Source organism: Symphodus melops (assembly GCF_947650265.1).
Source record: "Symphodus melops genome assembly, chromosome: 6".
Classification (NCBI taxonomy): Eukaryota; Metazoa; Chordata; class Actinopteri; order Labriformes; family Labridae; genus Symphodus; species Symphodus melops.
In genome coordinates, this window is record NC_136696.1 from 19157390 (window position 1) to 19179078 (window position 21689).

At 40.2% G+C, this 21689-nt stretch overlaps 2 protein-coding genes across 3 annotated transcripts; both read right to left on the reverse strand.

The window, feature by feature from the left end:
* Positions 1 to 287: 287 nt before the first annotated feature.
* On the reverse strand, positions 288 to 7188 carry epx (eosinophil peroxidase). The gene is made up of 17 exons (XM_079345724.1): positions 7107 to 7188; positions 6933 to 7020; positions 6756 to 6846; positions 6482 to 6657; positions 6101 to 6233; positions 5410 to 5539; positions 5130 to 5336; positions 4421 to 4787; positions 4186 to 4346; positions 3838 to 4096; positions 3586 to 3756; positions 2385 to 2622; positions 2088 to 2299; positions 1847 to 2011; positions 980 to 1063; positions 787 to 883; positions 288 to 525 (listed from the first exon to the last, which is right to left on the reverse strand). The coding sequence occupies exons 1-17, from the start codon at positions 7122 to 7124 to the stop codon at positions 474 to 476; spliced, it is 2649 nt and encodes an 882-aa protein (XP_079201850.1). The 5' UTR covers positions 7125 to 7188; the 3' UTR covers positions 288 to 473.
* Positions 7189 to 8373: 1185 nt separating this feature from the next.
* hps5 (HPS5 biogenesis of lysosomal organelles complex 2 subunit 2) lies at positions 8374 to 21357 on the reverse strand. 2 transcript variants are annotated; one of them, XM_079346306.1, is made up of 23 exons: positions 21136 to 21357; positions 19880 to 20009; positions 19442 to 19552; positions 19272 to 19336; positions 18969 to 19161; positions 18227 to 18357; positions 17678 to 17896; positions 17527 to 17598; positions 17302 to 17390; positions 16878 to 17056; positions 16359 to 16517; positions 15843 to 16002; positions 13659 to 13776; positions 13097 to 13243; positions 12902 to 12970; positions 12213 to 12799; positions 11553 to 11673; positions 11309 to 11458; positions 11103 to 11222; positions 10025 to 10138; positions 9834 to 9940; positions 9317 to 9608; positions 8374 to 9011 (listed from the first exon to the last, which is right to left on the reverse strand). In XM_079346306.1, the coding sequence occupies exons 2-23, from the start codon at positions 19985 to 19987 to the stop codon at positions 8951 to 8953; spliced, it is 3372 nt and encodes a 1123-aa protein (XP_079202432.1). In that variant the 5' UTR covers positions 19988 to 20009; positions 21136 to 21357; the 3' UTR covers positions 8374 to 8950. The 2 variants fall into 2 exon arrangements, with proteins under 2 accessions (XP_079202432.1, XP_079202433.1); XM_079346307.1 differs by lacking the exon at positions 21136 to 21357 and adding an exon at positions 20646 to 20939.
* Positions 21358 to 21689: the final 332 nt, after the last annotated feature.

A 21689-nucleotide genomic window follows, 5' to 3' on the forward strand; every position in this document is an offset into this window, starting at 1 on the left:
ACATTACAAACTGTTACCTCACCGGTTTGTAAGCAGGAATCAGGGCAGTGGCACTGAGGGACACTAAGATCACATCCTGCTCAGAGGGGCTTTAAGGTATGAAAATCTGTTTTTGGTTCTGACATTCCAGTAAGAATTTAGTTTCCGGATAGAAAGCTTTTATGTAAGCTTGTTATTCTATTTTTATGGCCTCATCATACAGATAACCTTATAAACAAGTTTGACTTACTGAACAAGAAGTGACATACTGGGAAGTCATGGGACAAAACATTCTGACAAGTGAGCAGTAAACCACATGGATACATTTAATATCAAATTGTTTTCTTCAGCATGGTATAAACAAAATATTCCAGGACTATAGACAGTTATAAAGAGGTCCAGTTATCAACACTTTAAGAAGAAAATGTACTGAAGACAGTTATATTCATATAACTAAGAAAAGAACATTTTAAGAAAAGGAGACCAAACTAACTTTAGCCCTGACAACACGCTGCATTGATGAACTCTTCTTTCTTTGGGAAATATCTGAAAAAGAAGATATTGTCATTATGGCTTAAAAAACCTTAAAACTTACAGAAGTGTTTCATATCTTTTCACCAAGCAAGATAAAGAAGATATTGTTTATCAGTACTTAACATTAGTTATCAGATATTCTTTGTTTACAGAAATAGTTTAAAAAATAAACAGTTCAGTGTTTTAGTTAACAGTTCTATAATAGTGGTATGAAAAGTTCAGTCTGGAACTGGATGGTGCACCTTGAAAATATTTATTTTTTCAGTGACTCACCTTCGATAACAGAACATGATCAACAGCAGCACAGCCACACCACCGATCACTACGATCACTGCAGTGACCACAGAGACAGCTGACTGCGAGAAGGGCTCTGAAGAAGTGCATGGAGACATAAAAAAAAAAACGTGTGTAACAAAAAGAAGACATTTATCACTAAAATGATGATAGAAAAATGATCTGAACAGACCTGAGCAGATGAAGGAGCCTGGTGTGTTGAGGCACTCCAGGTTTTGTGGGCAAAGAGAACTTTGTTCTTCACATTCATTAATATCTGCAACGGCAATAAAAAAAAATAAAAAGGGTTCTTCACAACTGACATTTGTCTTTTAAAATGATAAAAAGCTGACAAATGGAACAATGCTTATTCAGCAGCTACTCTGAGGCCTATTGATGACAGTACATTCACACGTTTTTATAATGTCTAGGTTTTTGTCACAAGACTATTTTTACCATTAAAGAAATCTCCCTTATCTTGTCTCTAAAAATACAGTATGTGTTATCTGTATTTAAGAGTCTCTTAATTAAAACAATAAAGAAGGTTTAATGTAATGGCATGAAGAAGTGTGGAATCATGGAAATCACTGAGTTTATCGTTAAGCAACTAATACTGACATTAAAAGTCTCAGTGTGACTATAATAGTTCTCACTGAAGAGGTCGTCTTTCCAAGTTTTATTCAAGTTGTGAACAGTTAATTTTTTACTTATTGTTCGAATAAAATAGAAAAGGTTATGCTAGTTAACAAAAACAGCTTCTTAAGTATCACCTGATGAGATCGATGGAATAAGATGCAGCGTTACCTTGAATTAATAACGTTTTTCTCTGGGTTAAACCGTGTTAATTAATGGGGATAATGGACGAACACGATAACGCAACAGAATAAACAATAACGGTTAAGTTATAAACATTTTGATGCTAAATGTCCTTAAATAAACTTTAAATCTTCTGAGTTCATGAAATAGTGTTCTGCACACATCCACTATTCAGAACACATTTTCAGAAATACCACAATAAGTATTCTAGTCTTGTCACTGTGACCTATATTAAGTTTTGTACCTTCACATATGGGGGGTTTTGGGTTCCACTGCTGGCTGTTAGGATCACACTTGACAGATGAAGATCCCAACAGCTTGAAGCCAGCGCGACACTGATACAAAATGGCAGAGTCACAGAGCAGAGAGTAGCCAGATTGAATCCTGGGAATGGGCCCACAGCTGGGATCTGGAAAAAAGACATCAGGCAGGTTGATGTGAACAAAGCCGACAAACTTAAGGTGTCTTCTTTTCAGCCGCCTCACCTGTGTCAGGTTCTTTCCATGGGCTGATGTCGAGTTTGGAGATGAGCGGGTGTGAACAGGCCAGCATGTCCTCTGGTTTCTCTGTACGTGAGAATGGGTCAGCAGGGACGTGAGTGATGTGGCTGTTATCACAAATGATGCGGGACAGAGAAACGGTGTGGAGGTGTCTCCTCTGGGTGCTGGTGAACACGCCTTCCCTCTCCCACCAAAACCTTGTGGGACAGATCAACATTTTTTCACCTGCTTCATCACAGTCATAATTACACACCAACAGTCACACAGGGTATTTAGTTTTACCTGTCCCCGTCCCTCAGTGCTCTGAATTGTCTCGCCAGCAGGCAGGACAGCAGTGGGCCGACTCGACCTCCAGGTAGAGCGGGCTCAGAGATGGCCCCTACCCACACATCAATATTGTGTGGTGTCCCATACAGGAGCTGGAGTTTGTGAGCCAAAGTGAAGTTACCTAAAATTTCAGCCAGTTCAGATGAAGTGTTTGGAACAGAGAGGTTGCAGAACTTTCTCCATGAGCAGTATCCTGAGGTGGGGTGAGATAATGCAGGTAGCAGGAGATTAAAGGTGAAGCAGCTGAGTTATTGATAGGAGGGCTTTAAGAAAAAAGCTCAGACAGGATATCTGATCACAGTGGACAATCAGAACTGAGCCGGAGGCATGGTCTGATTCAATTAAGTGAACGAGGATTTCATACTCTTATAGAGAGTCAATATATTATCTGTGATAGATTACAGTGTACGCCTTGGTCCCTTAAGACGTTCAATCCTGGGATTACTCCCCTTTGTTTTTAGGCCAAAAAAAGAGGGTTTACTGCATTTGGCACTGCCCTCTATTTCATAATTTCTGGGAAAAGGCTTAACTCTATTTGTGATAAGGAAATACAAATCTTTCTTCTGTCTTTTTTTTTTTGCTGAATCATTCAGACAAAGAGTTCTCTTTGAAAAAAGCCTTTCAAAAAGTCTTTACCAAGCTATTCATATAAGTAAAGGGTTTATTTATTTTTCTTATACTGCTATGCTCTTCAGAGGGTGTCACAAACTAAGATTTTTTTTTATAAATTGACTCTGGGCTTTGCATCTACATGCTACAAGGGAAGCTCTGAGGTCCCTGAACCATGTGGTGCTCATAGTTCTGAGGAAGACATTTATATAGGGAGGTTAAGCCTTCTTACTTAACTATGCTTACGTAATTACAACTAAAGCTTCAAAAAGGTTCAAACAAATCCAGAGATTGATAGTGTTCTTTAGTTTTCTTATTATTTCTAGTACCTCCACTCGCTCTCTTTGTGTGTTCATGTATATTATATTGTAGGTTTAGCACTTTAGAAATTAGGAAGAAGAATGAACCCTATTGTAAAGTTTTATGTATCAGGCTCTTTGGATTTCTTGTAATGTGTCAAATTATCATTTTAAGCATCTTTAGAATTAGGGGTCTAAACAACAGTTTATTAAAGTCAACAGATGCATCAGAGGAAGAAGGATGGTACCTGGCAGACCGTGATCGCGGCCTCTCTGAAGGTTAAGGGCCCCGAGGTCCAGAGGCATCCCGCCTTGTGCCTGAAAAAGCCTTTCTGTCAGCTCCTCCACCATCATCTGACCTGGTGTCTGCAGTTTGGCAGGAGACAGCAGCAAGCCGCGCAGGACAGGGTCTATACCACCTGACAAAAAAGAGAAAAACAAGCAGAAATAGAAAAAATAGAAATACATAAGCAATTATAATACCAAGTGTCATTGTTTACCTTCCTTTATAACCCTCCAAGAAGCAAACAGTGAGTGGTGCAGAGGCAGCGGGGCATGTTGGGAGTCAGTGGTGTATCCTGGTCCCAGCCTGGTCACAACAGGCTGCACTGTCACATGGGCAAATCGAAATGCAGCAGCCGCAAAGGCGTTAGCAATGCTGGGATCCACCTCAGGATTGTAACCCTCATAAGGTGGCATCAGATCAGACATGGCAATCTCACCGAGGACCCGCGGTAAGTAGTGGTTCCAAGTTAGGATCTGGAACGATAAAGGCAACAAGTTCAAGTGCTGGAAGAGTAAACATAGGTATATAGGATTAGATGTCCAGTTGAAGCTGCTACTAATACCTGATGAATGGCTCCTAAAATCTTGCGGGTTTCCTGATAAAGGGTATCAGGACTCCAGTGAGGGTTAAGCAGGTGTAGCTCTTTAACTAACCGGTTGTGCTCTCTCAGAAACAACGTGTGCAGGGCAATCATTCCCAGATGCTCATTGGCTCTTGAATCACCTGTGATTAATCAATCATTAGAACTCCAGTGAAGACTCCAGAGAGCAGAAAGCTTAAAACATTCACTCACTCACCAGCATGAAAGCAGGATGTGGTGTTCTTCTGATGCATCGATCTGTCCCACTCCCCGGAAATGGTTGCGTTTCGAGGGCCACATGGGTCCAGGTGAGCCTGCAGGCGAGGCAGGAATGGCATATAGGCGAGCTCCTGGTCCAAGTGCTGGGAGTTAAGGGCCATCGTGCCCAGAGGAGAGGAGTGGTTTCTCAGAGCCGAAGCCAAGCTGGCAGAGCTGCCATACACCATGCTTGCATCTACAAAGGAGGTGATGGCGTTGAGCTGCTCTCGCTGGCGGTGAGATGTGACTCCATAGACACAGCTAGGAGCAGAGCGGAAGAAAGGCATACAGCTCTGGATGCCATAGCGAGGATCTGATAGAGGGATCTGGAAAAATAATGACTCTCAATGGTTCTCTTTGCAGTATCTGTTTGTAGATAATTGAAAATGATTATAGAAACTGATCTCGGCTGTAAATAACAGAGGGCCTAGCTGAAACAGGCCACAGTGGAACTTTTGACTCTTGTCTTACTCTGTGTTATATTGTGTATTTTGTATGTTCTTTGAGATTTTGTTAGGGTAAAATGTGCATGTTTTATATCATACCATAAGGCTCTAGAATTTGATAACAGATTTGTATTTTAAACCACGCTTAAAATAAACTCAAAGATAAAAGAATGGTGGCACAAAACCTGAGCAACCTGAGAAACACCTGATAGTAAAATTCACCTGTATGGGGAAGCAAGGTGTGTCCCGACTGCAAGTGCGTGTGCAGTCAGCTCCGTTCCTGAAAGCAGCAGTACTGGGGCTCTGAGGTGTCAGCACTATATCATGGTCTATCCACTGACCCCACTCAACCAGCAAGTGGGACAATGTAGAGTCCAGAGAGATGTTGTCATTGTGAGTGAACAGCACCTCCTGAGACACCAGCCGCACCTATACAACAGACACATTTTCCGAGTTAGCTGACATGACAGGAGAGGGTTGACTAAAGCTGCAGGACTCTTACCGGAGGCAGAGTGGCGTTATGGTAGGTGTGTTTTGGATCCCAGCCTCTGGGCATTCCCCACTCATCCTCGTACTCTGGAGGCAGCCAGCGGGCGTAAGGGATGTTTGCAGCCCCCCACCTGGGATGCCGTCTACACACCATAACAGACACAAGAAAAAAGTGCATTTCAAAATATAAACAAATCTGGAAGAAGTATGTGCCATGTGTGTTTTTAAGAATTTCAAGTCAGTTGAAAAAGGGAACCTTAACCTATACAACTAAGTTGTGAAATGATTGTACACATGTACGATACATGTTAATACAGCATTACATTCCAGGTAACGTTTTTGAGAAAATTCCTGAAAATGTCCCCCAAAAATTTAAAAAGAGAAACATTTTGGCTTTTTCCCTTCATTTAGATAGACTACAGTCTATACAGCCAATTCCTATAGGTTTTCAAAAAATTTCAGACACACATTTTTGACGGAATTTTCTCATAATCCCTGGGAATTGTTCCCAAAATTCAGGAAAAAGATTCCAAAGTTTCCCATGAAAATTCTATAAAATGTTCTGGTCAGTTTCCTAAAAATGCCATCTTAAATTTGATAAATCCAGGTCAGATTCTCAGGAATTTTATTTATTTTTTATTGTCATATAAACCAACAGTAAACACTAGTATCAATCCAGACTGTTGGATGTGTTAAGCACTTGCCTATTGTTGCACTCTCCTGTGATGGATCTGTAGCGATCTGATAGACAGTCAGTGTCACAGCTGGGTCTTTGAAGCTCAGTGGAGCAGCCTGTCGCCTGCAGCAGGTTCTCCACATCTCCTTCACTCAGAAGCTCTTTAAAACATAAAGTTTTATACAGCTGTTTATGATTGAGCTTACGTTTTAAATACAAAAAAGCTACAAGCTAAAAGCTACAAACTATGATTCAGTTTATAATGAGAATAAATATTTAGAGTCAGTACACAGCTGATCATTAATCTGTTGTCCTAAATAGACTATACATGCATTTTGAAAAATATATACTACAAGAGTTCCTTAATGCAGGAACATATCTTTGTGTTACATGTAGAGTTGTTCAGTACCATGAGGGCTTGGTATCATCATAGTGTGGGTGTAGACCATCTCTCTGATCAGCTCAACTGTGTTGTCCAGCAGTTCGGCAGCCCAGATCTGTGTCCTGGTTCTGGCTTCAGTCTGTTTAAACTGAGCCAGCAGGTCATTGGGTCTTAAAGCTCCTTCAGACAGAGACTTCTTCACCCTGGAAACATTAAAAACATTTATAACGTTTTCAATACAATGATGCAAAGAAGAAGACTATAAATCCAAAATATACCGTAGTACACAAGTTACTTGTACCTTTCACTTGTGCGCGCATAAGCAGCATCAGTCAGCTTGACCGCCCTCTGAAGAGCCTCCTTCACAAACACAGAGCCTGGATACACAGTTTCTGAAATCCCAACAAAAGGAAAACAAAATTTGAAAGTCACCTCAGAAAAAGATTTCACTAGTTAATGATAATAAATAAAATCCTACCTGAGTTGTTCTGAGCAACTGCATCCATTGAAGCATGCTCAGGTAGGGAGAGCAGGACATATGCCAGTCCAAGCAGCCAGACGGAAACCTGAGATTAAAACCCCTCAGTGAATATTTCAAGAAATGTTGTACTTTAACCAGCTGGACTGGTTACTCATTAAAAAAGGAACTCACCATAGGTGCTCTGTCCATCTAGAATATTAAAATTGTTCTGCACAGAGAAAACCAGTCACACTTATAGCATCTTACTGCTTTGCTGAACCTAACTCATTTTGAGAGACGACCAATGTGCAAGCCCATCCGTGTGACTCCAAGCATCTAGGATGCCATTTATACGCTGGCAGCAAAGCCAACAGGTATGTGCAGAATCCCCTTATCTGTCCTCATGGTGACAGGAACCCAACATCAAACACTGGACTCACTGCCTCAACCTAATACCCTTTCAAATCAAATGTACTTCTGTCCTCTCAGTCATGATGAAAACCCTCTGTCATATCCGAGTCTGTCAAATTAAATTCAAGTATTCTACCCATCCCTGCTGAGAGGAGAGAATGAACATCTTTGTTGCATTTGAAATATTGAAAAGTGAAGCAAATTTATTGGTAATGAAAGTTGAGAATTAATATCACCAGGCAGATAGATTACATTTCTTATTATTTTCTTTACAAGTGTCTGTGTCTTTGCTCTCTATGTGATCTTTTCTACATCAGCGACACAGACAAACAGAGGAGGGGAGAATGCTGAGAAATGATCAAAAAGCAGGGATGAGGATGAATACGGGGCAGGGCCCAAAAGAAAGGTCTTAATTAAATCACTGTGACGTGTGTGATGTGACTCACAAAGCATGATTATGTCTAGCACAAGCCTTTAAAGCTCAAATGTGAAGGACTCCTCCTGTGTCTCCCTTTTGATGCTCCAGGTGTGTGATAGCATCAAGTGAGTCATCGGTCCCATTTCACTACTTTGTTATTAATATTATCTCTCTTGTCCTACATTACCATTCGCCAACTGAATGTGCTGGGCCAAAAGGTGGAAATCTTTTTCTCTTCCTAAACTTTTCGACCGAGAAAAACAAACAAACGTTTGACATAGTTACTGGTGCATTGTGGGTAGGTATTCCTTGTCATCCATGATGGTATCCCTGCACCAGGTCATTTTATAATATACTCTTTAAAAATCAACAATCAAAACAAAACTTCAATTCCAAAGGTACAAACAAACTCATCCTAAGTATTTCACGTCTTCCAAGGTTATAAAATATAGGAACTACAAGGTAAGATAAAAATACACATTTTATCTTTACCTGAACCGTCGCATCATTTCTGATGCAGTCCTTGTATTCCAGGACCATGATAATTTTAGATGGTTATAATTTAATTTTAAAATGACAAAATGTTATGCATGTTTTTGTAGATTTTGTGTGTAAAATAAAAAGACAAAATAAATAAATCTTTTTTATTATGGTTTACAGGTGCAAATATAAACAAAAACAGGTTAGATAAGAGCCCCCTCATATATGTTCTGTGCTCTTTATAAGGACCAGCGTTAACATGAGCACACAGGGCTCAGTTATACATTATTATGACTTTCATGATTACATAGAACTCCTGCTCTAAAACACTGCCTTTCATTCACATCACATTGACTTGTTATGATATACTGTATCAAGTAACTATCGTCATTTTTATAAGCCCTATATGATTTGTGCTTTCATGCATAAAAAAGGCTTTTGACCAGAATCATTAAAAACAGTATTCTAATGACAACCTGCAAATACATGTGAATACTATTTTAATTTGCAAGTAAATGAGATAATGGAAAGAACAGGGATATTCTTTTCAAAGCAAAGTAAAGGTGTGGTTACAAAGATAATACTGTTTTCATGAGGTTAGATTCTTGCTTTGAAAGCTTTGACAGATTATAGTGCATAAATTAAGTCACAGCATCATGAGACCTACATACAGTATTATTCATCTTGTTTGGTGTGGGAGAAGCTGAACACACAGCAGAGATCTTGATCAGGCATGCTGAGACCAAAGGAAACGATCGCAGCGCTCCAGCATCGTCTGGATCATTGCTCTGAAACAGAGGCCAAACGACTGTATAAAAAGTACTGTCTCATCACAAAGCAGTAATTGTACAGCACTTTATAGGGTAAAATAAAAAAACTCGTTGAGCACTCTGAGGGTACCAAAAAAAATGCTTTAATGACAATGGCAATCAAACACTTGGGCGTAGTTTCAGTTAAAAAATCAAAACAGAGAATCACCCATTAATTAAATCTAAAAATCATCAACTTGTCCTAATATTGGAAAAATGTCAGAACGGTTACCATAAGCAATAACAGGTTTGCTTCTAAAGGTTTGATAGACACTCTGACCCACCTCTGCCTCTTCTCAGCGACTCTCAGCAGCTCACACACCAGTTTGGAGTGCGGCGAGAGGGCCAGCTGCACTCCACACTCTTCCAGGACAGCCATGGTGCGGTCGGGTCCAGCTGTCCGAGCCAGCATCAGGGTCAGGCTCTCTGGGCTGATCTTTCCACCACAGCCTGCTGAGCCGTTGGCCCAGCCGCTCCCGTTCACACCTGTGACCTGCTCAGAGTCCACCTCACTGCTGCTCAGCTGACATAACTGGATCAAGAGCTTCCACTCTTCTAGAGTCTGGGGCTCAATGCCTGAAAGATGACACAGGACAGAATGTTTTTGTTCTGTAACTTGTGTTCAATTTGAGGACTGGGTATTGTTTCAGAATAATGATAGATGTACTTTTATCAGAACCTGAAACTGGTACCATAAGAGTACTTTATGTGTACATGTCATTCTACACCATGAGAAGCCTTTATAAGAAATAGAAATGGATAGAAATAACAATTCGGCCTCTTCTCCCTCTTGAGTATTACCATCAGGTCCCTCGAGCAGACTCATGTCATCCAGTTGACAGATGGTTGAGAAGGCTTCTGTGCGCTGTTGCAATTCACGGCAGAGGTACAGGTAGCCCATCCAGTACCTGCACACACATTATATAAAAGCGTTATATATTAAAATGTTGATCCACAATTCCACTTTCATGATATAACTAATTTAAAATTACCCATGACTGCGGCAAGTCTCTGCCATCTTCTGCTTGGAGGAAAAGTCAGCAGGGAGACCAATGAGAAGAGTCAGAAGGCGTCCATAACCCCAACTGAAACAATGGGAATGCCACCTGTAGCAGAGTCACAGAGGTTCAAAGTTCACTCTATTATCTTAATGTGGGCTGAATATCATCATCATCATCTTCATCTTTATTGAGAGTCAGGTGAGCAGAGGCTGTAGTCGTCGCGGCAGCCTTGCTTCCTAATCCGACCTCTGCTCTTTGCTGCACGTCATCTCCCACTCTGTCCTCCCAGACACTGACCGTCTCTCTTCAGCTGGCCTATTCAATAAAGGCAAAAATGGCCCAAAAATATCTTAAAAATACTTAACTAGCGTCTCCACAGGGATGACGGCTAACTGCTAGCATTGAAGTCTGAGAATCATTCAGTCACCAGATCACTTTGAACACTTCTCAGTAAGTAACAAAGCAACAAGAAATGTAGTAGTAGATCCTAAAGTATGTACCAATTCATAAATAGACCTTGAATCCATGGATCACTGAATCCAGAATAGCTTTGAATCAAAAAGAATCAAAATCCAATCATGAGACACCTTAAGATACCCAGCACTAATGAGGAGTGCAATATACTCTAAAGAGAATTATCTTGAAAAGCTTTTGATGCTTGTCACGGCTAATAGTCTGAGCGACAAGGACAAATCTTATCAGGACAGATTAATTTTTCCTTTTATTCACAGCAACAGGCACTTTCAAGGCATAAATACTAAAAGCAGTACCATGCTTAGCTTTGAAGCCAAACTGATTGACAAACTGGTTCCAATTTACTTAACCATGCCAGCTGTATTCTAGATCAGCGGTACTAGAGCAATGGTCTGGTAGCAGGCAGTGAGTCATTAGAGCAGTGAAACAAATAGCAAGAAGAGTCATGAGTAAAAGGACAGTAGATCTTAGTTCACATGTGGTTTTAAATGTTTGTTTTCTTTCCTTTTTATTACTCTCAAAATGAATACTAACTGAGGTTAAATTGAAGTTAATTATTAAAAGAAAACACTTTTCACCACGAACAGAACCAGACCTGGGCTGTCCATCCGGAGTTAGGGTGTCAGAGTGTTGAGGGGCGTCATGAGTGAGTGCCAGCTCCAACCAATCGTGTCTCAGTGATTCTGGTTCAAGGAGGGACTGCAAGAATGACAACCTAAAGGAGGAAATCAGAGAGATATTAATCATTGAGAGCCCAATGTCTTTCTTGTCTTTTATTGGAAGGTTAAACTGAAGATGTACCTGTGCTCCTCTGTCCGAGATTGGACCAGGTTGTCCAGATATGCCAGGAAGTGGCTCTGCTGAGCCATGGTCATTACATCAGCAGGAGTTATTGTAGGATAGAACTGGGAAAAGGAGCGCACAGCTGCCTCCCCATGTTTCTCATACAGCCTGGATAAGATCACAGTAAACTTAGTTCTCAAGGTCCATCACAATTCTGTTTTGTATTTAATGAAGACCATGCTGGAGACTTGTGTGGACAGACCTGTGTAAGTGAGCGAGGAGAGGAGGTGCACTCCAGGGCTGCAGCTCTCTCAGACTTCGTAGTGATCTCAGCAAATCCCCTCTCTGAATAACCTCCACCACCTTACTGGACTGAGTGAGATCTACAGAGAATGACAAACAGCCAATTTAGTTCAGCAAGCTCAAGTAAGTGGAAGATGGTTAACATGAGCACAGGATCAAGAAAGGTGTCGCATGAATACAAATTCCATGGAACGGCAGACTTTTTGTAACTGGAGCTTGAACAACAAAGGGGCTCCTGGAGCAAACAAAGGATTGCAGAAAAGCATCTTATCTTGTTTTGAAAAAAAAAAAAAAAAAGTATATAAAGAAAAGTATTTGCCAAATTATTAATTTAACCACCTGTCTAAGTCATCTTCAAATGTATTTTAATTTTTAATAACTTCCACTTTAAGACTGAAAAGTATACATTTCAAAAAACAGTTAGGAGATTATCTGATTTTGTTCTTAAACAGGAACAAATTCCTCAACTCAACTGTGGTAACATCATTTAACTGTGAAATATCTGTATTAACTTATTTGCAGACTGTCATACTCTTTTCTTCTTGTTAAAATGATTCTTTTCTTTATCCAGATTTGAAATCAAGAAGTCATCTAAGTGATCAAAGTAGGAGCTTCTCACCGAGCATGGCCTCAGTGAAGGAGCTCTGCACCTCTGGCTTCTCCTGATAACACAGCAGACACATTCTCCTCACTCGCTCTTGGTCCAGCAGGAAGAAGTAGCGCCGCAGGAAAGTTGTGCATCCTAAACCTTGTTCATTCTCCTGCTTCCTAAAACAGCTCAGCTCTGCATAGAGCGTTGCCAGCTGTGTGAGGTTCGCCAAGAGATCTGAAGGTATAGGCTCAGGAGTCACCACTCGTACAGGCTCTGGAAAAGTGGTCCCGTTTATAACCTCAACCCCCTTCTCAGCAGATTCACATGGGTCCTCTTTTTCTCCAATCTGCGGTGCTTCGTCTTTCTCCTCCTCTGTAACGCTCTCTGTTGCTTCTGCTGGCATGCAGGACGACTCCTCTTGTTGCTCCGAGCTCGTGTTCAGATAATCTCTATCCCACCTCTCCTCTCCTGGTCCATCGACGTGTGAATCACCCACAGCAAGTAACCCCAGCTCTACGGGTCCCAGTATTCGCTCCAGCACAGGCAGCCAATCCAGCAGAGTTTCCCCCAGGCAGACCGGATCCAGGAGCACCCAGGGGTCCTGAATTAGAGAGCTTATGTTGGAAAAACATAAACAGGTTACTTTAAATTCAGTTTACAGTATTTAAACTGGGAAAATGTTGTTTGAACCTTACAAAATGTGAAAGAAACCTTACATAGCTCTCTCTGTCGCAGATCGAAGTTCCTGCATGTCGGCTTCTGTATTCGGCATGTCATCATAAACTCTGAGACAACAAATTTAATCAACAGGTTTTATCTGATTTACTTTTAGTCAATAACTTCTGTTTTTCAACAACACATGGACTGTAGAATTTTTTTATTTTATTTTTTAAATGTAAATCGGTACTTACTCATTCTCTATCTCCTCTGAGTAGGGTGCAATGGTAGCTGACATTTCAGCCTGTCCACCTTCTCTAAATTCTGGGCGTTGCCAGAGCTCTGAGTTCATCTGGAGGGTGTTGATCTTCTCTGTTGTCTTCTTAACAAAACTAGAGACACTAAGAAGAAAAAAAAAAAAGAATAGTAAAACAACCTTTCATGAGTGGATTACATCAGATAACTTTATAGTCTAACGACAGGAGAGGAACCACAAACGGTGGAAAATGTGATGTTGAAAATGAAATGTCACATGCATCTACACAGGTGGTCATTGTGAAGCTTCAAAAAAATAAAAAAATAAAATGTGGGTCCTCCTAGGAAAGAGGAAGTAGGCCGTCTAAAAGCACAGCTGCGCTTGATTTGTATGTTATTATAAGAAGTTTCACACCTAAAAAAAAGAGAAATTGAAGAAGTGTGATTGGTGTTGAGTCTTTACAGGTTACAGTTTTGTGCATGTATGACGAGAGCTGCTGTGACACATTCTACTATTTAACGCCTTGAGCGTGTCGTCCTGGTAGTTCTCTAGATGTTCACCTGTCTTTGACAGCCTGCAGGGCCATACGTGGGGGTTTGGGGCGGAATGAGAGGGGGAGGTGGAACTGCAGGCCTTGCTCAGATCGCTCAGCCTCCAAACGCTCGCTGCTCTGTGGATCTGAAGAAAGATGGGGGCAAAAGCCAGAGGAAAAACACAGATGGATGGAGCACTGAGGTGGAATGATGAGAGGCAGCTGACAAAGTGCAAGCAGATGGAGCAAAGGTGCCAGACACCACTATAGAGAAATGCCAAATTAAATACAGCAAAATGCACATCAAACAAAACAGAATGGTGGTATGTGTGTGATACAATGGGGCAGACAAGAATATGAATATTAACAGGTTGTATTTGCAAAGCTTTAAAGTAAATCAAGTTGCACGAGAATATAACAGTACATTGAATGATTCAACTTCTCCTTCAAAGCCGCGGCAGAAACGTGAGAGGTGAATAAAAACACAATCATTACGAGAAACAGATCAAGTTAAAGAGTAAAATCATTGTCACATATTTGTTTGGATAAGTCTTTGGATGCTCAATAACTCAAATGTCTTTGGGCGCATTTTTCCTCCATGTTTCGTTGTGTATTACTTTTCATGAATTAAAGGAAAAGAACAAAATAATTTTACTCTCTTTTCACACTGAAATCAGAAAAGTCAGAGAAGGAGTTTGATCTTGCTACACACGCACACACAAATAGAGTAAGAAAAAAAAACAGTGTTGACATTAATGTATTGTTATCATTTTGCATGAATACTGTGCATCTTTCTGCTTTCATGTGATTGGTTAAGTGTCTGCTGGTTTAGTGTTTTTACATTTGACTGAAAACAGGTAAAAATCACTTAGTCCTTTAAAAGAATAACATCATAAATATAACACATTTGAAATATGTTCTCTGCAGCAGAACCCTGTGACCATCATTTATGGGTAAATAAATATCACAATTATTGATTTTGACCTCTAAAGAGTCCTAATACTATTATTCATGGTCATGTGAGTGAGAGAAACAAACTGTTGGTGTAGAATGAGTTAGAACTGTTAGGATCAATTATCAAACTATATTATTACTTAGAGAAATCTTTGCCGCTGCCTGCATGATCTCCTTAGAAATTAATCAACGAATAGAGTACACACAATAATTATTCTGCTTGACTTGAAGCCTCATGTTCAGTCAAGCAAAACTATGAATCCTGTAATTAGTTGAAGTAAACGTTAAATATAAACTCAGGAGTCTGTACAGACAAAAAACTCTGAATTTAATTTGTTTAAAGCAACAATATGTAACTTTTCCACCTTAAAATAGGACAGTAAGTTTTAACAGGGAAAATGGTGTATCTTCCACGGCGCAGCCTGTTTACTGCAGCTTGTAACTGCACTAGTTCACAGACAAGCCTTCAGTTATTCAAAGAGATCAGTTAGAAAACCTGTCTCAGCATGTTTTGATCCAATTGCTGAGGCTAAGAGGAAGGAGGTGGATGAACTACGAGTTATAAAAGAGAGAGAGTGACCGAGCGAGAAGCAGAGTGTACATCCCTGCTGATATTCATTACAGATCGTGACGTGAAGTTAGGTTGCATCATTATCCGTGATGTTGTTGTTTCATGTTACGCAGGTTTACCGGGTGCAGAAAGTCATCTGACCCAAGTTATGTCTCAGGTTTGCAAAAAGATTTTTAATAAATTCATCTCAGCACTAACACTCGTCTCTATCTTTGTCCAAAAAAAATACTATATTTGGAATTTTAAAAATCTATCCGCATTGGAACTTAAGAAGTAAAATAAATTGGAACTTATAGTAAAATAAATTACCCTCTCCAATGCAGCCATTTAGCCGCAACGCATACACAGATATTGTTAACCAACAAAAACATACTCTTCATGTAAACAGTCTGTAAACAGGAGGCAGGAGATGCTTTCAGAGTCATATTGGTGAAAAAACCGGTGAGATTGCTGTACCGTGTCAGTCGACAGGAGTTTTTTGGCTTGTCACACCGTATTTATCGACTTTGCATCAACTGCTTGTAATCAAAGGCTTGTTGTCTAAGTAGGCGTAACACTGTGTGTCTTAAGACCTTGCAGTTGCACTCAGAGAGCTTTCGTGGTGCACCAATATACATTGTTACTTTAAGACAGCAGTCGTTTCTTGACTGAAGGGACTTGAGCTCCTGACAGTTGATGATCTCTTACCATGATCCACCTGATCTTCATCGTGCACAAAACTGAACTCTTTGAGCCGCTCCTCCTCAGAAATGGAGGGATTGATGAGGGAGCTCGTCTCCTCATCAGACTGGCTTCCCCTGCGACTGATCACACGATAGATTCCACAGTCCAGGACGTTGAAGCTCTCCTGGATTAGAAACATATTCAATCTGTGTGAGTTCATTTGTCCTGAGGGTACAATCAGAAACATTTGTTAAAAGGGACCGCTGTTCACAACAACTCTTTGGATCCATGTAAGAAAGTTAAAATGAAAAAACATGATGCATGAATATTATGTTATTAATTAACATGCAGTGCTGTTATATTTGCAGACTTGACACATTTTAAGTTCCAATGTTAAAATCTGCTTATCATCACCAAACAACCCAGTTATTGTACGGCATACAAAGAGTCAGATAGATACAAAAGTACAAAACATTAGAGGAACTCTGGTCTGCTTTATCTGGTAGAAGTAAATAATCTACAGGAAGTTCAAATACTTACATGTGAGGAGATGCTACTTCTACGGCTGCTGGAGGCGGAGTCCAGCGGCTCTAGTTTGGTGATGACTTCCTCCATTTGGTTTATCAGATCAAGGTGTGTGCTGGAACTGAGCTGGGACCGGAGATGTTCAAGGCGGTCAATAGGAATTGATTTCCTGGCCTTAATTATAAAGGAGTGATGAAAAATATTATCATAAATTCTTCAGTTGATGTCAGTACACAGAGAACACATTACTTTCACAAGTCACTGAGGATGGTAAAGGCTGCTTATTTATGGGCTTGTTACCCTTCTGCTGAAGGCAGAGCTATGTCTAATGCAAGCACATTTGTGTGTTGCTATGCTCAGGCCTTTGAATGTTCAGAATACACAAGGACACCTGTGGGATGTTCTGAACCGTATCCTTGAAAACCAGGAAAGTCAGAATATCCTGTAGATATAATAGACCAGATAGGACTGGAATCTGGGTTAAACTGCACACAGACTTGAGGTCAGTTATCTGAGCAGTAGCAGGCATCTTACCCTGCTGGTGGTGATGATGTGCTGGAACATACAGCAAACTACAGCAGCCAGAGACCAGGACTCCCTCCGGAGCAGCCGTTCAACACATCGTTCAGCAGATAACAGGGAGAGATGTGACAGGCGTCCACTGCCGTGGAGGCAGAAGAGCTCATTTCGGTAGACTGCTATATCAACCAAGTCTTAAAAAAAGAGAAAACAGGTTCCTATCAATTTATAGTTAACTAAACTGAAACAAAATGTGCTGATTATCAACTCTAAAATGATCAAATATTAAGATCTTAGGAATGATAACATATTACTGGAATGCTGAAAAGATTTCTATAATTGTATTTCTTAGACCCATGATAAACACATTTTAAACTTGAGAGTGTTGCTTTGTTAAAAATGTTTATTTTTGGTATACAAGAAGATAAAGAAATTGCACCTTTGATTTCAGTCCAAAGGAGCACTTGTCCATTCTGAGGTGTGAAGATATAAATAGCTGAATCAGTCCAGGTCAGCAAGTTTTGGTCTCTATACAAACAAATACGGTTTAATAATATAATTATGATACCATGTGCATTGAATTCAGTACAACACATGTGTATAATCACTATAATTAGAACAAATATAATTTGTGTGTACATATTCAAATCTTATCTAAATTTACCCCAAATATAGTAGTTTAGGGAAGGCGATGGACTGGGGGGTCTTCTGCGCTGGGTTGTAATGAGCCTCGTTTCTGAAGGTAACAGAAGAACAAAAGTTCAAATAGGAGTTTGACCGTTAAAAGAAGAGTTTGAAGTAGGAACAATGATTACCTGTAGGTGATGAGAGGTAGAGGAGGACAGGCCAGCAGCTGTTTGAATTGATGTGTGCTAAGAACCTCGCCATTAAAATTTGCCTCCCATATTCGTGATCCAGGGCGGGCACAGTACAGCAGAGGGGGCTGTCCAACTAATAACCCCCTGTTTTGGGGGAAAAAACATGCTCCATACTCCCCATCCCGCTCCTTGTTTCCAACTCGCCAGAACTTCTCCCTGAAGGCAGATGAAGGTGGAAAAATTCACCCCAACTGACAGATGTCCACAGAGAAACTTTTTGACAGAGCATTTTTGATTTCCCATTTGTTTCACTTTCAACATGTCAACATTTCATATGCAGAAAACCTAAAAGAGCACAAGCATCCTTCCATTTTTCATGCATCAATTGCAAAGTTACTGACGATTTAGCTGTATTATATGGATTCACCATCTTCCTGATAATCACAGTTTAGGGTAGTCATTTCCTGATGTATGTGCCACTAACAAGGTCCAGAGAGTCTTTCCATCAAAGACATCTGTAGACAATGAAGCCATGGTGGTACTCACCTCTCTGTGTCACAGAGGTAGCAGCGGCTCAGGGAAGATATGTTCAGGCGGCCATCTTGGTAACCCAGTTGAACCACCCTGGAGTCCACTGTGGTGACGGTCTGCACAGGGAAGATGACGAATGCTGACCCCTACAAAAAAATTAAAAGTATATCAAAACATAATCAATTATGGCACGAATACGAATAAGAATATGAAACATAATGAGGACTAGAACAAAGCCAGGCGAGAGAGTCATGATCCTTTAATGCATACAAGATTTCTAAAAAACAATGACATCTTTTCTATCATTTTAAGTGATGAAATAAACATGCCACATGAACAATTTCAGTGAACACATATCACCAAATATCTTTTTCTGGAGGTCTTTTTTATTTTATTTATTTTTACAATAAAAAAAACCAAACATAAAGTATGTTGTAGTATATAAGACCTATTTTCGAAAGTAAATATGTTATAAGATAACTTTTATGCTTATAGAGAGGACGGGCATTTTTTTTCTATTTTGCTCAGCAGTCTTCAAGGTGTGTTCCACAATCTGAATGTTTTACATCGAAACACATTATATTGAGGAATTCTGAATCCATATCTGTCTTTGAACTAGTCAGCTGAGCTGCATAAATGTTTTATGCTTGACACAAAATCCCTAGTCTTTCTAAAAAACGCTTACACTTGTTAAACTATATTTTCTTTTTCCAAATTAGAACTTCAAACACATCATTTCCCTGTAGGTAGTATCTACCTTGCCCAGCTTGGAGGATCCTGCACGGAGAAAAGACACCTTGCCTCCTGCATCCCCAACAAAAACTCTGAGTGTGCTGGTGTCCCAGCAGAGTGCAGTAACAGCCTGACCTCTGTGCTCCCAGGACACACTGACTCGCTCTGGAGGACCTCGCCGCTCCAGCTGCAGTTCCCATACAACAACCAGACCCTGACTGGAGCAGAGAAGCAAACACAGTAAAACATACAGAGACAACACACCAGATGACCAGGGTTGGGGTTGATGTGCATGAAGCATTTCTTTATTTTAAGGAGAGACCAAGACCTTGTTGCAACAGCAATAAAGTCTTCATCATGAGGGCAACATGCAACCTGAGTGATCCATCCCTCCTAGACAAGACAAAGCAAAACAAGTTATGATATAACAAAACTGAATCACAAACAACTACAGTTTAGTCTTTATGTTTACACAATAAGCATTAATTCACATATTACCTTGTGGGTGAGGATAAGCCTTTGTTTCCAGCCCTCCCTCTGAATCAGGTGCAATCCTCCTGCGGATGTTCCTAATGCTAGCCACTTCTTTGACACTGCCAAACAGGTACACTGTAAAACAAGACATTTTTCTGCCTTTAAAGCATCTGATTCTAAAGTCTGATATATAGTTCTGGGTTGAATCTACAATGTAACATACGCCATAGGTTTGCTTAGCTCTGTACCTATGGAGAAGCCTATGTACTGTACGTAACCTGAAGTGCACCTATCCAAAAATCTAACTACATGTTGAAACGGCGCAGACTGCAAGCCATGTGATTGGTTCAGTCTTAAATTTCCTGTCTACAACATTTTCTGTCGTGCAGATATTTTTAAACGAACACTAAAAGCCAAAATGTTGCAGTATAATAAAGTGTAATTGTTAATTAAATGACCTACCTTTAGCCTGCCAGAGTCTAACCGGAGAGCAGACAAAAGTGGATCCAGACAGTCAAATTCTGCCAGGACATGACTGTAGTTATCTGGCACAACTGGTACAACAGGCATCTTCACTGGTGATCCTCTAGAACTGGGAGAGAACAAAACAATCAATAACGTATGAAAGAAAACTGAACTAGTACTTCGCTGTGTGCCACCTGGCCATTTCAGTGCCCTCGAAAACTGACCAGTTAAGACTCCACTTTTACCAACATCAAGGCCCTTACAGGATCTATACTCCTGTAAAACACTTCCAGCTCCACCTGAAATCTTTCAAAAATGATTGGCTATTTGCTCTGCCAGAGGCAATTAATGAAAAATATAATCAGCTATTTGAAACTGCCTTTCTATGCATTTCAATTCAGCACATTTCCTCTTGTTAGTACTTCCCCTTGATATCTTGAACATCATTTTTGAGCTTGGGGGGAAAAATGTCTGTTATGTCACTTTTCAAAGTCAAAAGAGTTTTATGCAGTTATGTAACATACTTTAAATACTTGCATATAATTAGTGCAGATAAAAGGTAAAAATATGAGCGTCTTTACATTAAACTACATGTCACCCCTGCACAAGACAAAAAGAAATGCACTTTAAATTTGTATATTATTCAAAAGAAAAGTACACGAGTAAATTTATCAGCAAACTGTGAAACTCTTGAAGCGTCATCACAGACGCTCAAATTAACCAGTTAAAAGTCACAGGTTACCGTGAATAACAGTCAACAAACCGTAGGGAAAGCTTTTTTTGCTTGTTCGTTTCTGACAAGAAATGTTGTCTGTAACTTATACGGAGTTGATCTACTCACGTTGCTGTATCGGTTAACAGAAAAGAGTTTGTGTTATTAATATTACAGGCTGAGTTATCGCGATGCCTTTAACTGAAAGGGTCAATCTGATCGTAACCATGGCAGCCTGCATCACGAGACCTGTCTGCTGACACTAATGCTAACGTTTCTATAAAACAAGAAAAAAATAAACTAGCTAGTAAAACAAGTATGAGAGATGTAATTATTAAGTCCGGGTGCTTATGTGGAATACATGCCGAACGTTTATTTAAATTTTTTTTAACTCCGATGGGTCTTTATAATGCGCAAACTCGCCCAATACTCCGTGTATGTGCAATGCCAAGTTAGCAACCATGCTAACTAGCAAGATAGTGATGTGTCTCTTCTCTTAACGGGTTGACAGTTAAACTCACGTTAAGTCCCACTGACTCACCTGTGGTACCGGTTGCAAAATAAATCCAACCCACTCTCTCACATCGCAGTGTTTTTCTTCTAAATAGAACCGAACAGTCCGCGGTGTCAGCCCGATATCAGGGGAGCTTTTTCACTTGTGACGGCACTTCCTGAAAGCAGCTCGAGGGTTTCTCCCTACAGCTGCGACACTGATTGAAAAGTGAAACCATCTCTGATGTCTCCTAACCAGCTGAAGTCATGCTACAAGAAACAGGCTTCCAGTACCTCTCCTATATAAGTTTGCTTTAAAAATTTTTTTTTACAAATACTTCCCACTATTCAGTGTAAAGCTGTCATGTTTTCTTGGACGTTGATGTACATTTTCAGTGACATAGCTGACTATGTGGCACAAAAGTAAACTTGTAACGTGTAAAATATATTTTTTTCTTGGACCTTGATGTGAATTTAAGATTGATTGGCTTATTGCAATTTCCCACTGTAGCTTCATTCAGTTGACGTGTGCTGTGCAAAACAAATGCAAGCAATGTGATGCAAGTAGCTCTTAACCACTTTAATTTTTTTAAAGCTCTCAGA

Coding starts and splice junctions, on each gene's coding strand:
- hps5 (XM_079346306.1), bottom strand. CDS start 19,987: ATGCCTGTTGTACCAGTTGTGCCAGATAACTACAGTCATGTCCTGGCA. Junction 12,971..13,096: donor TCAGAGGAGATAGAGAATGA/GTAAGTACCGAT, acceptor TTGTTGTCTCAG/AGTTTATGATGACATGCCGA. Junction 9,012..9,316: donor GTCGCTGAGAAGAGGCAGAG/GTGGGTCAGAGT, acceptor CCTCTGTTTCAG/AGCAATGATCCAGACGATGC.
- epx (XM_079345724.1), bottom strand. Junction 6,658..6,755: donor TATGCGCGCACAAGTGAAAG/GTACAAGTAACT, acceptor TAATGTTTCCAG/GGTGAAGAAGTCTCTGTCTG. Junction 4,788..5,129: donor CACCTTGCTTCCCCATACAG/GTGAATTTTACT, acceptor TTATTTTTCCAG/ATCCCTCTATCAGATCCTCG.